The sequence below is a fragment of the Acinonyx jubatus genome, chromosome A2, assembly GCF_027475565.1.
Source record: "Acinonyx jubatus isolate Ajub_Pintada_27869175 chromosome A2, VMU_Ajub_asm_v1.0, whole genome shotgun sequence".
Lineage (NCBI taxonomy): Eukaryota > Metazoa > Chordata > Mammalia > Carnivora > Felidae > Acinonyx > Acinonyx jubatus.
This window is the reverse complement of record NC_069383.1, coordinates 94428449-94443584: the sequence shown is the minus strand read 5'-3', so window position 1 is coordinate 94443584 and position 15136 is coordinate 94428449. Positions and strand designations below refer to the sequence as shown.

At 41.7% G+C, this 15136-nt stretch overlaps 1 protein-coding gene across 3 annotated transcripts in view; it reads right to left on the bottom strand.

Moving 5' to 3' along the window:
* Positions 1–434: 434 nt before the first annotated feature.
* Positions 435–15136, bottom strand: part of SUGCT (succinyl-CoA:glutarate-CoA transferase) — a 750432-nt gene continuing 735730 nt past the window's right edge. For all 3 annotated transcript variants that reach the window (XM_053218654.1, XM_027071610.2, XM_053218653.1), the window contains one exon: positions 435–1850. In XM_053218654.1, the coding sequence (XP_053074629.1) occupies positions 1687–1850 (164 nt within the window). In that variant the 3' untranslated portion in view covers positions 435–1686. The remainder of the gene's footprint in view (positions 1851–15136) is intronic.

Here is a 15136-nt window from a genome sequence, read left to right as displayed (position 1 = left end):
TTCAAGGTTTTAGAGGCATTTTGTGACCTAGTCTGAACGATCGATATCGTCCTACACAAGTCTACCCAGATAGTTAGGGTTACTGTTCAGTAATCAAGCAATTTGCATTTCAAGAGAATCTACTTGAACCAGCAGGAGAAATGATGAATCTGTTTTTCAAGATCATGTGGTCTTGCCAATTCTCTGTCATCCCGTCTTTTACCATTTTCATTGCTAATTGTATCTGGCCTGAAGGGAATGTCTCCAAATGTGTGTCTACGGATTAGCCATAGGGAGGAAAGCACTGCAAAAGGCATGAAATTACCGTTGTATGATGACATTCTAAATAGTGAAAGGCAGGAGAGCCTCAGAATAAAACGTTCACAAAGAGGAAAGCGGGGCGCTCCTCTCCCAGGAACTAGTAGGCATGCTTCTAAAAAGTCCCACGATGCCTGTGAGAAGACATATTTCCTTATTTATTTGAAATCCTTGATTCTAGAAACCTACTGGGGCTTACAGCATAAATGGCTCCAATCACTCCCATACAAAAAGAACACAAAAGGAAAACTAGCTAGGACTCACAGTTTGAAAGATGAATATTTTTAATTTAACTTTCAGTTACCACTTGGGATGTCATGACATGGCTTTAAGATACGCGTGCTTAACAGTCGTGAACTGTGATCATATCAGGCTGTGATCATCTGATCCCTTGGTCTATACCTTGTGCTTTGGTGATTGGTACTTTGAGAGATACTGATCCCAGAACATAATACAAATCAGCTACTACCTTCTGGACAGAAAATGTTTTCTATACTTTAAATTCTCTGACAAAAACTTAAATATGTAAATGCAAATACTTAATATTAAGGCATGATGTATTCTTCTACAGTGAGTGCTCAGATTATATTCTCCTATTTGTCATTATTTAAATATTATTTAATACTAGATAGTCATTTGACATTTGTTTAAAAACCTGTTACATTTGTACTTGGCTCAAAATAAGGTACTGATCAAAGAACCACTCTTCACTCCCTAATGCAGATAGACACATACATTCCAAAATGCATTCATGGAAATTGATTTTCTGCCACATATCATGAAATGATCAGAGAAATACAACATAAAGCAAATATTTACCCCCATGGAGAGAAAGAAGCTCAGTTTTATAATGGACATCAGCAAAGTCCATGGTTTAAATTACAGATTAACAAAGGGTTCATGAGCTCAAAATTAAGTGATTCTGTTTAAAATCATTCACTGAAACTGTCATTCTGCTTATTGCTTTGACTTCCTAACAAAGGTTTAAATGAGGACTTCATGTGCAAGTAGAGAACGGCAAGAGATCTGCTCTTTTTCAGACCTGCGTGGGCTGGAGGGGCAAACGTTTGGGCGATTAATGTAATTAGAAAGAGGAACGTATTTTTCCAGAAAAAAAAATCTTTACAAAAAACCCCCACAAATTCACAATTAACCTATTATCTGGGTGGGGTGGGGGGAAATGGTAAGGAGTAAAAGGTGGGGTACATTTAGAAAGCACGAGATGCATTGATACCAGAGCCATTCTGGAGGCGCCAGGCAGGAAATCTGGAATTACTCTAACTTCTCTTTGCAGAGGCAGGCACCAGAACTGGGGAGAAGGGTCCAGAAAGACTATTGCTTTTGCTAGTGAAGTACATTCAGATTGCGGTTTTGAGAAAGCATTTTTCGTCACTGAGCTTCATGTTGGGTCACCACTCCAGTGCTGAGCAGCTCCCCAATGGCCTTGTCATCATATCTGAGGACTTCCTTCAGGACGCGCGTCGTGTGCTGCCCAAGCAGGGGAGGCGGCCTGGCCTCTGACATGTCGAACTTACTGTATCTCACAGCTGGGCCTGTCAAAAGAGGAGGAAAGCAGGAAGCCTGTTAATGACTAACCCTATGAAATTAATTACCCAAGCAGCCTGGGGTGTTTTCAACGAATGCCAAGAATATCACTGCCAGTTGCAACGGTGTAGGTCCACCATCATTTTGGAAAGACGTGTGTTTTCACATGAGGCTTTTCCTGCCCCAGTCTCCTTCAACTGTGCGGTGGTCATCTGACCTGCCCCCATCATGCAGGGGGCGGCACGTAATGGCCCGGCGGGTGCCAGGATCGTTCTGAAGTCGCCAGTCCTGTCGTGGAGGCGCTTAGGGGTCCGTCACGCAACTGGGCAGGCTCTCTGGATCCAGACGAACCGTGACCGCAGGTACACAGTGTCTCTCTGAAGCTGGAAACCTGAGCCCAGGTGGAAGGGGGTCTAGCAGTTTATTATTCAGTGTCGAATTCAACAGACTGCAGATCAACTAAACTTCCGCCAGACCCTGGTGAAGCCTTTTGGTGGTACAAGCTTCATTGTCTGGGAGATTTGGGTTTGCGCATCAGCTCCCCTGCTCTGTGGCAGAGCCGTCTCGGACAAATTGCTTAACTTCTCCGAGCCTCATGTTCTGCAACTAAACTGGGTATGATCACGTAAGGATTTAAATGAGATAACGGAGGCGTGCCTGGGTGGCTCGGTGGGTTGAGCTTCAGACTCTCGATTTCTGCTCGGGCCAGGGTCTCGCAGTTTGTGAGTTGGAGCACCCTGTTGAGCTCCTTGCTGACAGCGTGGAGCCTGCTTGGAATTCTCTCTCTCTCTCTCTCTCTCTCTCTCTCTGTTCTTCCCCCCACTTGTGCATGCTCTCTCTCTCTCAAAATAAATTTTAAAAACTTAAAAAAAAATTATTAAATGAGGTGATGGACAAGAGGCATGCACTAAGCATTTCCTAATCCACGCCAACGCATGAGACTGGCCGGCTGCTATGAGGAAAAAGCTGCTGCCGAATCTCTCTTGACACGGGCAGTGCTGGGGGAGAAGGCGATTTATTGCCCTCTGTTTGCTGAGCACTGAGCCACTGTAAACACGGTAACTCAAGCGGTATTTTCAACACCTACTGGAGATGGATTTTATTATCCTCCTTCTTCATTCACGTCAGGACAACGAAAGCCCAAAAAGCTCAAGTTTTGCTCGAGGTCACATGGCTAATAACTAACAGCACCGGGATGCTGGCTGTCCTTCACATCTAATTTGGTTAGGCTTTGGGAAAACAAATTAGATAGTTGCAAGAAGACTACAAAACAGTATGTTTCCATCTCTTAAAAAATTCTCCAGCCTGCTCCCGATTTGGGGAGCGCAAAGGAAGAACACACAAAACCAAAGCGTGTGTGGGTAACAGAATGTCAGTTAGTAAAGCAGAAAATGTGCTTCAAGCTCTCCAGAGAATCCCATTAATAAAAAGTACTTTTGTAGAAGCCATTGTCGATGATAAAGAGGACACAGACCTCCCCAGCCGGTCAAAAGCCACACTTTTTTTTTTTTTTTTAATGTTTTATTTATTTTTGAGAGAGCACAAGCAGGGGAGGGGCGGGGGGGGCGGGAACAGGATTTGAAGTGGGCTCTGCACTGACAGCAGCGAGCCCGATGTGGGGCTTGAACTCTCGAACCGTGAGATCGTGACCTGAGCCGAGGTCAGATGCTCAACCAGCTGAGCCACCCTGACACCGCAAGCCACGCTTTTGTGTCAACACACACCATCCACTGTGGACGAATGGCAACTTTCAGCTGCTGGCCAGAGTTTTGTTTCTCTGAAGCTCAATGAAATTCATTTCTCCTCCTCACACTTCTTTTCATTGTTCTAAATTGTATTTACTTATTTTTTTTTTCTGACCGTGTAGTGGACACACGTTACATCGGTTTCACGCGTATGACACAGGGAGTCAACGAGTCCGCCCATGATGCTGGGCCTGCCACACGTGTAGCCACCCCCGACAGTGTTCTCCCTGCTGTGCCTTTCATTCCTGCCTCATTCATTCCATAACTGGAGGCCCGTACCTCCCAATTTTCACCCATTTTGCCCATCACTCCCCCTTCCCCCTCTGGCAACCACCAGTTTGTTTTCTGGCTTTAAGGGTCTGTCTCTGCTTTTTGTTTCTTTATTTATTTGTTATGTTTTTAGGTTCCACGTGGAAGCTCACGCTTCCTTTTAAAATGCCCCAGGGAAGACTGTTTTTTTTTTTCACTGGCTGGTCCCTTCTTCAGTTAAGGAGCACACGTTGGGAGGCAGGGTCCACTACTCTCACTAGAAGGCTGATCATTTGATGTTTCAGGGATGTGATCCTTACTCACCACTCTGAGTCCGTTCCATTTTGACATTAATTAACAACAGTTTTAATCGAAAATTTGTCTTTCGAAAGAAGGATGCCACTGAGAGTATAGGCTGAGGTCAATGTCATGTGACTCCTTCCTAACAGAATTCCTGGAGCGTGACTACCAGCTGGAAAATAGTCACTTGACTACACTGAGAATCTGGGCTGGAACTCGCTGCTGGGATTGCTGCTGGTGGTTGTAGCACAACAGCTGCAAATATTTCATAAGAACCTGGGATAGATACCTCAGCCACCGTGCAGTCCTGTTAGAGAGCCTTCGCAACAATCCGGGCGGACACTGAAGTTAAAGGAGACTTTAGGTACAGGCTTAGGGTTCAGGTTAGGGAATGAGAATAATCTGTCCAACATCACCCAGGTAGGAAGAGTCACTTCCCAAGTTTGGGTCTGTTAGGTTCAGGAACTTGGGTTTTTAAACAAAATAATAATTTGTCAGGGGAAATCCACATAACATAAAATGAACCATTTAAAAGTGAACAGTTCAGGGGCGCCTGGGTGGCTCAGCTGGTTAAGCATCTGACTTTAGCTCAGGTCATGATCTCACGATTCGTGGGTTCAAGCCCCACGTCGGGGTCTGAGCTCCCAGCTTGGAGCCTAGAGTCTGCTTCAGATTCTGTGTCTCCCTCTCTCCCTCTGTCCCTCCCCTGCTTGTACTCTGTCTCTCTCTCTCTCTCTCTCTCTCAAAAGTAAATAAACATTTAAAAAAATAGTAAAATAAACATAAAAATGAACAGTTCAGGGGTGCCTGGGTGGCTCAGTTGGTTTAGCATCTGATTCTCGGTTTCAGTTCAGGTCATGATCTCAAGTTTTGTGAGTTCAAGCCCTGCAGTGGGCTCTGAGCTGACAGTGTGCAGCCTGCTTGGGATTCTCTTTCTCTTCCTCTCTCTCTGCCCCTCCTCTGCCACTCTGTCTCTCTTGAAATGAATAAATAAACTTAAAAACTTTTTTTAAGTGAACAGTTCAGTGGCATTTAGTACATTCGCAATGTTGTGCAATGACCACCCTATTTAGAAGTTGCAAGACGTTTCCATCACTCCGAAGTTAAACCCTCTGGGCCCGAAGCAGTTTCCCTCAACTCTGCCCTCCTCTAAACCCCTGGCAACCACTAACCTGCTTTCTGTCTCTGGATTGATCTATTCTGGATATATCTATTCTATACAAATGGAATCATTCAATATGTGACCTTTTGTGTCTGGTTTCTTTCACTTAGCATGTTTTTGAGATTCATCCACCTTGCAGCATGTGTCAACACTAAGAACCTGGACTTTGAACTTCCATGCAGTGATGGTATAAGGGAATTCTTCAGGTCCAGCCATACTAAAGGGCAGTTCAATTTGTGTTACTCCCACTAAACACTCTTCTTTCTTGGAAGCTTCCAGATATACACTAAAGACTATGCTACCAATTTGGGATGAAGGGTATTTAACAGTTTGCACAAAAAGTCTTAAAGAATTTAGAATGGTTTTACGACATACCATTTACTAGAATGGTATTATTAAAGCACTAGAATGGTATTGCTTGGTTTTTAGAATTGCTAGCATAAAGACACCTGGAAGATACTGTATGTTTGGAAAGCTTATGCTTCTCTAAATAAGTGTATATTATTAAGGAAACCATATCACAATTTAATAAATTGTATGTGTTTTTCCACAAGCGCTGTCATAAACCAGGTATTTTGCATATGGTTGAGTTCAGAAAGATCCTGAAGCTGGGGTTTGTTCATCTAATTTAAGATCAAAATATAGTGTATATATATCTACTGTACTGGAAATTTTCAAATTGTAATTTTTATACATTTTTAAAATAATTATTGTTTTGCCACGTGGTTTATTAAAAAACAAAAATTTATAGTCATATGTATTTTTGCAATGGAAATATATATATATATATATATATATATATATATATATATAGTTAAGCAATGGGACAATTGAAAGTGATATCCAGATCCCAGAGAAAGCTAAGTTCTCATGAATCAATTGAAATCCCCTGTTCTTGCAGCCCTGTGCAATAATCCTGTGTACCAGGGACATCCTTTCCAGTCTAGACTTTGCACAAAGGGAATAAAGGGTTCTTAAAATACATTTGTCTCAAGAAGTAGAAAATGCTTGACATAATTATTTACATCTAAGGTCCAGAAAGAATGAATAATTTGATCTTCCATTAAAAAAAGATGAGCAGATAAGTCACATGTTCTTAAATTACTTTTTGGCAAAGTAACATCTATGTTCACATATGCTTTCAAACACTTGCAAGCTGTGTGATCTTGAGAATTCTTAAAGTCCCTGAGCCTCAGTCTACACATGTCTAAAATGAGGTTGACAGTACCTATGGAGGGTTGGTTTGAGCATTTGGGTAACATAACATGGATAATATTCACTGTCAGTAATAATCCAAGAAATACATATGAAGATAATAAAATAAGGTAAAATTTTATTTGTAAAATTAGCAAATCTTGTGGCTATTTTGGTTTGTTTTTAAGAGGTCAGTGACAGGTAGGAGTGTAAACTGATACAACCCTTCTGGAGGGAATTTTGTCAACTCAGTACGACGAGTTTCTTGGATGGAGAAATCCTGCTTTAAAAATTTTCTTCTATGGATGTAATGAGGAATGTCGACAAATTCTATAGGCAAGAATCTATACAAATTTCCAAATACATTTTATATTCTTAAGACCTATCTCCTTCCCACAGAGCTTTCTAATTTACAATTTACAATTTACAGGCTGTGAAGGTTCTCTGTGTGGAATTCTGTATGTATTTTTTTTTAAAACTTCTAGCTTCCAAAAGTGACCTTGTTAGGACCTGGTGTTTAGCAACTCTTTGTCTCACATACTGCTCCCATAGGTCTATCTCCAACCCCTTTCTTCCGGATGAAGAGGTCACACAGTCACAATTATCAAAAAATATTGGAATATATGTCCAAAACTTGGGCACTGGTCAAATAAATTATAGTGCCTCCAAACGATGGCAACCTGTACAATAATTTAAAGTTGTATTTTGTGGGTCTTTGAACACAAATATTATCTTCACTCTCTCCTGAAGTACCACTGATGTAAGAGTTTAGAAGTTAAACAAATATAAAACTTCAAGAGTAAAGAAAGTGGGTGGTAGCATCACTAGTGAATAGGATATTACAACAAAGTTAAGAATGACATGGATAGGATAATGTTGATGTGTGAAAAAGAGCGAGAGAAATCTGAAGCCTAGAATATTCTACAAGGAGACTGAAAGGAAATGGGTATTCATTGGCCCATTTCACTCCCCAAGACATTCTGAACTTAAAATCCGTGGTGAGGAGAAAGGTCTTTTTATTTTGTTTTTTTTAATGTGTATTTATTTTTGAGAGAGAGACAGAGAGAGCACATGCAGGAGAGGGGCAGAGAGAGAGGGAGACACGGAATCCAAAGCAGGCTCCAGGTTCATGAGCTCCGAGCTGTCAGTACAGAGCACGACGTGGGGCTCAAACCTACAAACCATGAAATCATGACCTGAGCCGAAGTCGGACACTTAACCGACTGAGCCACCCAGGCGCCCCGAGACAGGTCTTAAAATAGAAGTAGAACTTAAAGCGGAAGGATTGAATGTGTTAGTTCAGACTAACTTACTAGTTTGTACTTGCAACTAGAAGGAAAATGAAGCTTGCTTTCAAGTTTCTAAATGAAAATGATATTCAACCTAGAATTGCATATCCAAACAAATGATTAATCAAGTGCAAAGACCTTTTGAAACTTTCAAAGATTAACTAAGTTTACTAAATAATTTCTTGATGTTGAATCCAGTAAAACATGGGAGTAAATGATGGAAAATTTTGATACTCAGTGAGAACCAACCAGGGAGCACAGGGAAGGAAAGTCCCAGGATGACTGCTCAGACCAAGACAGTCAATAACATAGAAATGGAAGAGGACAGAGACATTCAAAAGAGGAGTCTAAGAAAGCAAGAAGAGCGTTAATTGTATAACTAGAATAACTTAAAGATTGGAACAATGTAATAATAAGATAAAATCAGGGGCACCTGGGTGGCTCAGTCGGTTAGGCATCTGACTCTTGGTTTCAGCTCAGGTCATGATCTCATGCTCTCATGAGTTCAAGCCCCATGTCAGGCTCTGCACTGGCAGCACAGAACCTGCTTGGGATTCTCTTTCTCTCCCTCTCTTTATGCCCCTCCCCCACTTGCTCCATCTCTCTCAAAAGAAATAAATTTTTAAAAAATTTTAAAAGAAGATAAAATTACATTATACAGGAAAATAATAATTAAAAACTCTAGAAAAATGAAATTTGTGTAACAAAGAAAAGATCCAAATATGAAGCAAATTATAATGTGGCAAGATTTTAAGTAACTGATGGAACACAAAGAAAATCCAGTTGACCTTGATGCCAAGAACATCTGGGTAGTACATATTACCTGTGCATCCTCTATAACAGCACTAGGCATATTGTATTCCACTGTCTACTTAGTTGTCCGTATCTCCTGTGAGGGCAGGAACATGCCAATTGTGTTTATTAATGTGTCCTGCATGCTTTTTACGGTCCTATGAAATGAAGATAATGGCAAACATCCTTTCTTAAACACCTATAATGATTGTAGATTGTGGTTTTTTAAATGCTTTTTTATTTATTTTTGAGACAGAGAGCACAAGCAGGGGAGAGGCGGGGGGGGGGGGGGGACAGAGGCTCATAAGCAGGCTCCATGCTGACAGCAGCGAACCCTATGGGGGCTCAAGCTCAAGAACCAAAGACTGAACTCATGAACCATGAGACCTGACCCAAAGTTGGACACTCAACTGACCGAGCCACCCAGGCACTCAGCTGCTCTAGATTGTGTTTTTTATTTGCATTATCTCATTGGACTTTTCAGTTTATAAAATAGAGACCCTTATAACTCTCATTTTATGGATCAGAAAACTGAGGTCCTTTAAAGGGTTAGTTTGTCTAAGGTTAAGCAGCTTAACAAGATCTGTGTAACAGGACAAGGTCTGTGTATCAGATTCCATGGGGCATGCTCTGTCATTTGACATAAATGTATTGAATTAATGACTGCCAATAATTAGAGGTATTTGAATAAGTACCATTTATGTCATTTTAATTAATTTTTCCACTAATTAAGTTTACATATAATTTTTTAGTATTTATCCCTGTGTCAAGATCTTGGCCCTATGAGCTAGATATATATTAGCAAAAAAAAAAAAAAAACCAAAAAAAACATATCTGGACCCTACTCTCATGGAATTTATATTCTGATTTGGGAAACAGACAATAAACAAGCAACTAAATAAATAGCTAAAATTTTATAGAAACAATAAAATTGCTTAAAATCTAGCTGGAAAGAAAAGAATATTATAGGCAGAGTGGGGAGAGGCCAGGGTAGCAGGAAAGGACTGTTCTAGATGGAATGTGTGATAAGGCCAGACTGATTAGATGATCCTTAAGCTGAGCCCTAAATTGAGCTATCCGTACAACTAGTGGAGAAAAGAAGAGTCCAGGCAGTGTGAACAGGTTTGATGTTCGAGAAACTAAAAAAAAGATCCAATGTGGCTGGAACTAAATTTGGCAGGAGAAGAGAGATTCTAAATGAAGTTGGAGGAAGAGGCAGAACAGAGTGTAGAAGAGGATTTAGAAGAAGCAAAGAGTTCAGAAGTTATAGTCGTGAAGCTGGATCTTATTCTGAGTTCCATGGGAAGCCACTGGAGCTTTGAGAGCAGTGATACAACACTCGTGTTGCCAGGCAGAGAGTGAGATGAGATGTGTTTGGAGGTTGCTGTGGGCAGACCAGCAAAGATGGTGGTGGCCCGGACTGGGGTGGTGCCTGTAGAATTTGAGAAAAGTGGATGCATTTGAGGGACATGTTGGTGATAGGAATGAGAGGGCTTGCTGATGGATTACATGGGCCATGGGGAAGAGAAGGAGCAATGGAGAATCCTGTGTTTCTGGATTGAACAACTGGTGGGGCCATTTGCCAGATGGGGAAGACTGAATGGATTCTGTATGGAAAAGTTTGGGTGGAAGCAGAAGTCAAATTCTCTTTCCGACATGCTGTTTGAGGTGTCTGTGAGATAGCCAAGGGGAGAGGTGAGTGGGCCATTAGTTATGCATGAGTCTGGAATTCAGAGAAGATTTGGGGCCAGGATATACATACATTTAAGAAGCCACTTACCATCTAAATGTCCATATTCCAAAACACTGTATTTTCATGGTAACTGTATTTATTCCAACGTCCTTGGTGCTGAGGTTTTATTTATTTTATTTAATTTATTTTTTTTAAGTTCATTTATTTTTGAGACAGAGAGAGACAGAACATGAACGGGGGAGGGTCAGAGAGAGAGGGAGACACAGAATCAGAAGTACGCTCCAGGCTCTGAGCCATCAGCCCAGAGCCCGACACAGGGCTCGAACTCACGGACCGCGAGATCTTGACCTGAGCTGAAGTCGGACGCTCAACCGACTGAGCCACCCAGGCGCCCCGGTGCTGAGGTTTTAAATGAGATGTTTGGGCAGCCTTTTCTTTACTATCTAAGTTCTAGCTCAGTATCTATCACATCAAAATGTGTTCTGTCCCCAGGAAGCAAAGTAAATGAATAAAAAGCTAATCTCGATAATCGATGTATTTGGGGAAAAATGCATTTCTTTAAAAGGGATTCCATATTCTTGGGGTTAAACAAACACATTTCCATTGACCTGACAGCAGAAAACACGGCATTTTTATTTTTGAAGGAACTGTGAGTGTTGTTCCCCATAGAAAGAGGTGGGAGGGGGGACCTGAGTCATAGCCACCTAGGGATAAAGTAAGGTGGGAAAATTTTTCCTCTGCCTTAATAGAGAGGTCAAACTAAAAAACATGGAAACAAATGGGCACATAACTTGGTACCAAATCTGCAACCCCAGGTGCTGTCCTTTTGAGGAGACCACCTAGTCTAATGACTGGTGGTCAAGGCCATGGGTATCCTTATGCCCTTCACCAGGAAGGGGGCTGGGTGGCACAGCTTGTAGGCTGTACCCATCTCTAAGTGAGGAACGGTGTGTGTGTGTCCCCTCACACAAGGGATTTCTAGGAAAGCGGCAATGACCTGTATTTCAACTTCTATTGCATTCTGTGCATGCACTTTCCTGAGAGGCTGCACTGATAAACTTCATAGACCCTAGAGTTCAAGAGCTGGAGGCCGACACCATGCAGAGGCAGGGGAGGAGGAGTCGCATCACAGCCTGCAAGTCAGACATGGTAACATCTGAAACTACTACTTACTGAGTCCCTCCTCTAAACCAGGCCCGGGGCTGAGTACTTTCTAGATCCTCACGATCACTGTAGGCAGTTTTTTATATTTATGAATGCATTCCATTCCTATATCCCCGAAGAGCAATATGTTGCTGAGAGAGGTTGTGAAATGCATATAAGAGCAGGTATAGCAGGTGCACATATAGACCTGCTGACTTTGTAGCCACGGTTTTTGACAAGTGATATGGCAAGGTGATGAAGAATGTGGGTTCTGGAAGCAGAGTATCTAGTTTCACATCCTGGCTCTGCCATTTACTAACTGCATCTCCTCGATAGCGACCTAATCAGCCTGTGCCTCAATATCTTTCACTGGAAAATGGGGACGATAATAGCACCTACCATATCAAGTTGTGAGGACATAAAAAAAAAAAAAATTCTTCGAAAGTACCAGAAACACAGTAAGCACTTAATACATGCCAACTGCTATCATTTTCTTTCCTTCTCTTTTCCAGTTTGCCTTAACAACCTAGATTCCTCAGCAGAGCCCCGGTCACCTCCTACTTCAAGACCTCCCAGAACACTGACAAGTTAGCTGCATTTGTTTTTTAATGTTTATTTATTTTTGAGAGAGAGAGAGAGAGAGTGTGTGTGAGTGGGGGACGGGTGGAGAGAGAGGGAGACACAGAATCTAAAGCAGGATCCAGGCTCTAAGGTGTCAGCACAGAGCCCAACACGGGGCTCGAACTCACCGACCATGAGATCATGACCTGAGCTGAAGTCGGGTGCTTAACCGACTGAGTCACCCAGGTGCTCTGAGTTAGCTGCATTTTCAGTTCATGGCAGCAAGTTGGGGATAAAAGTGTTAACTTTTAAAAAGTCCTTTAGAGTCAAGGATACAAATATTTCAAGGGAAAGGAAAAGGGAGAAAGGAATCAACCATTACTTAAGCACATATTACATAACAGACACTTCTCAAATGTTTATTTTGTTCATTCTCCATTACAACCCCTTGAAATAGGCATTTTCTTCCTCTTCCTACATAGCAAAGAGAAGGCTAAGGAAGGTTAGATTACCCATGTCACACATCTGATAAGTGCACACTTACTGTTTTCAACAGCATCAGAACCTACACCGGAAATTAATTTTATACTCCTTTAGGTTTTAACTAGGTATAGGAGAAGGAACTTAGAAAACATGGAACTTATTTGACTTATTTAACAAACACTATGCACCAGACACTATTTTATGTGCTTGACACATTTGATTCATTCAGCCCTTAGGATAATTCCAGAAGCTACTATTGTCATCACCATTTTACAACCGGGGAAACTGAGAGACGTAGCAGGGAAGTCACTCGCTAGGGGTCACAGAGTCAGTAAGAAGAAGAGCCAGGCTTCACACCCAGTCTTGCTCCAAATCCCCAGTCATTGCCAATGGGCCACACTACTTCCTGGGCAGCAAAAGAGGGGGTTAGCTAAGATTGAAACTGAACTCAGGCGCCTTGGGGTAGAACATGCCAAGGACAATTTCACATTTCATCTTCTGACCAGGCTTTTCTCTCCATCTTTCTAGATTACAGTGCCTCCAGATACCTCATGCACTATGTATTCATTACTACCTCATCTTTTCAAATTAACTTGTCATATGCCACTAATTTCCTTGTAGGAAGTCCCGGGATCAGAGCAACATCAGAGCAACAATACATCCCCAATTTCCCGTGTTCCTGACTCAGGCAATGCACGCCTCTACCCGCCCCAAAAGGAATGAAGTCTTCCCTGTGCTCTCTGTGGAAAGTTATCTGGTTCAAGGCCCAGGGAGGGTCCAGTTCCTGGTGTGCCAGAAAATTCCTCAGACAAGCCCTGTGGTGTTTTCCATCTGTGGTTTGAGGCCCTTCAGTAACAAGACCCTGACTATTTTGTCTCATCTCCTTTTAGAAAACTTCCATGATTCTCTTAGGCTAAAAAGGGAACTACCCAATCTATGCAAACATCCCAAGCTACTCTAACTATATTCAGAATTCAAGCTACATTTCTATAATCCAGACCAACTTAATAATGTAAACAGTTGCAGGAAACAGAGGTAGCCAAAAACATGTGGGAAACCATAATGAATATTCAAGTAATGGGAACATAATATCACATCATCATCATGAGGGAAGGGACCTAAACAGTCCTTTTTTCCAGAACTCCATGCACCTCCCATCTTGATGATGCATTTCTAAAGTGATGAAACAATCCATTGCTCAACTTCACAGCAAACTGGCAAATGGTCAACGCTAAGGGTTAAGTTAATTAACATAGCTGGCCTGTCCAATCATAATGGAAGCAAGAATAAAAAAAATGATACTAAGTGTGTGGATCTTTTTTTTTTCAATGTCTGATATGGGTGTCAACTTTTAAAAATATCATGAATACTTAAAAGCAAACATCTGTTTTATAATATATTAAATGCTATATCAAACGTTTTTATTTTGACTTCTTTGGCCCATCTCTAAGATACATGCTGTAGATACCATTTAATCTTCAAGGCTTACTAGTGTACTAAGAAGCCAAACTTTATTTTGCTGAAAATAATGATAGCTCCAGTACCGAGTTGTTTCACAATTTCCCCTCCAGTGCTTGAACTCATCATCATAACAATAACAATATTTTTTATATGGCGCCTCTCAGCCATAGCATCCAAAGTGCCAAATGGAGCCACACAGTTAGAACACATTAAGCCCATTAGATGTGAGATAAAAACAGATAAAGCCATTTAAAATAGCATGGGTGACGGGGGAAAAGCCATAGAGAATAAAAATGGCTTTGGACTTCTTTAACAAAAGCACTCAATCTGTGGCACTGCTTTCGTGGTCAGGCATCCCAGAAACTCAAGGCAACATGTGGTTTGTACCACCAACTGGGATAGGGCACCCCTAGTCTCATTCAGAGTTCACAAGCACCATTTATCATTACTGCGGTCACAAATTTTAATTCATTATTTTGCAACTCAATAAAGAATTCTTCAAGTGCCGCTACCTGTAAGGTAAGAGTATATTTTCAACTGTGTCTATGACCCTGTGGTAGTCGTGAGTGTTGTCCATCGATTTTCCAATTCTCACCTTCCAGGAGTATGCTGGCATTACATGCCCTAAGCCTGTGATGTTGGACGAGGCCATGTGACTGGCCAACAAACTGTGAATAGAAGGGCTGTGTATGCCACCTCCAGGCCAGAACACTCAACTGCTGACTTAAGAGCCTCTGGGTCTCTCTGGTGCTGGTGTGGTGACTTGGCAGTGTGTGATATGGTGACTGCTCCACCAGTCTGGGGCCATTTCAACCCACGATGGACATACACTGTGAGCAAGAAATATATCTGTGTTGTTGTAAGCCAGTGTTACTTGGGAACTGTTACTACAGCATAACCTAGCCCACGAAGGCTGATGAGACGCCTCATCTTTAATCCAGAGATCTGTTTGCTGCGACCAAACGAGGGACCCCTTAAGCCTCAGCACTCCTTTAAAAAGCAATCAGTTCAGATGGTCCAAATACTTTGAAACTCTCATTTTGTGTGTAGCCAATTTGGACCAGTGGAATGATGATAACAGCTATTATGTATTGAGTACTTACATGTGTTAGGCATTTGGTAGAATGCTTTCCATATATCACCTTGCTTGAAAGACTAAATGACTTGAAAAAGTAGGATTATTATTACACCATTTTATCGGCAAGGAAAGTGGGGTTAAGTA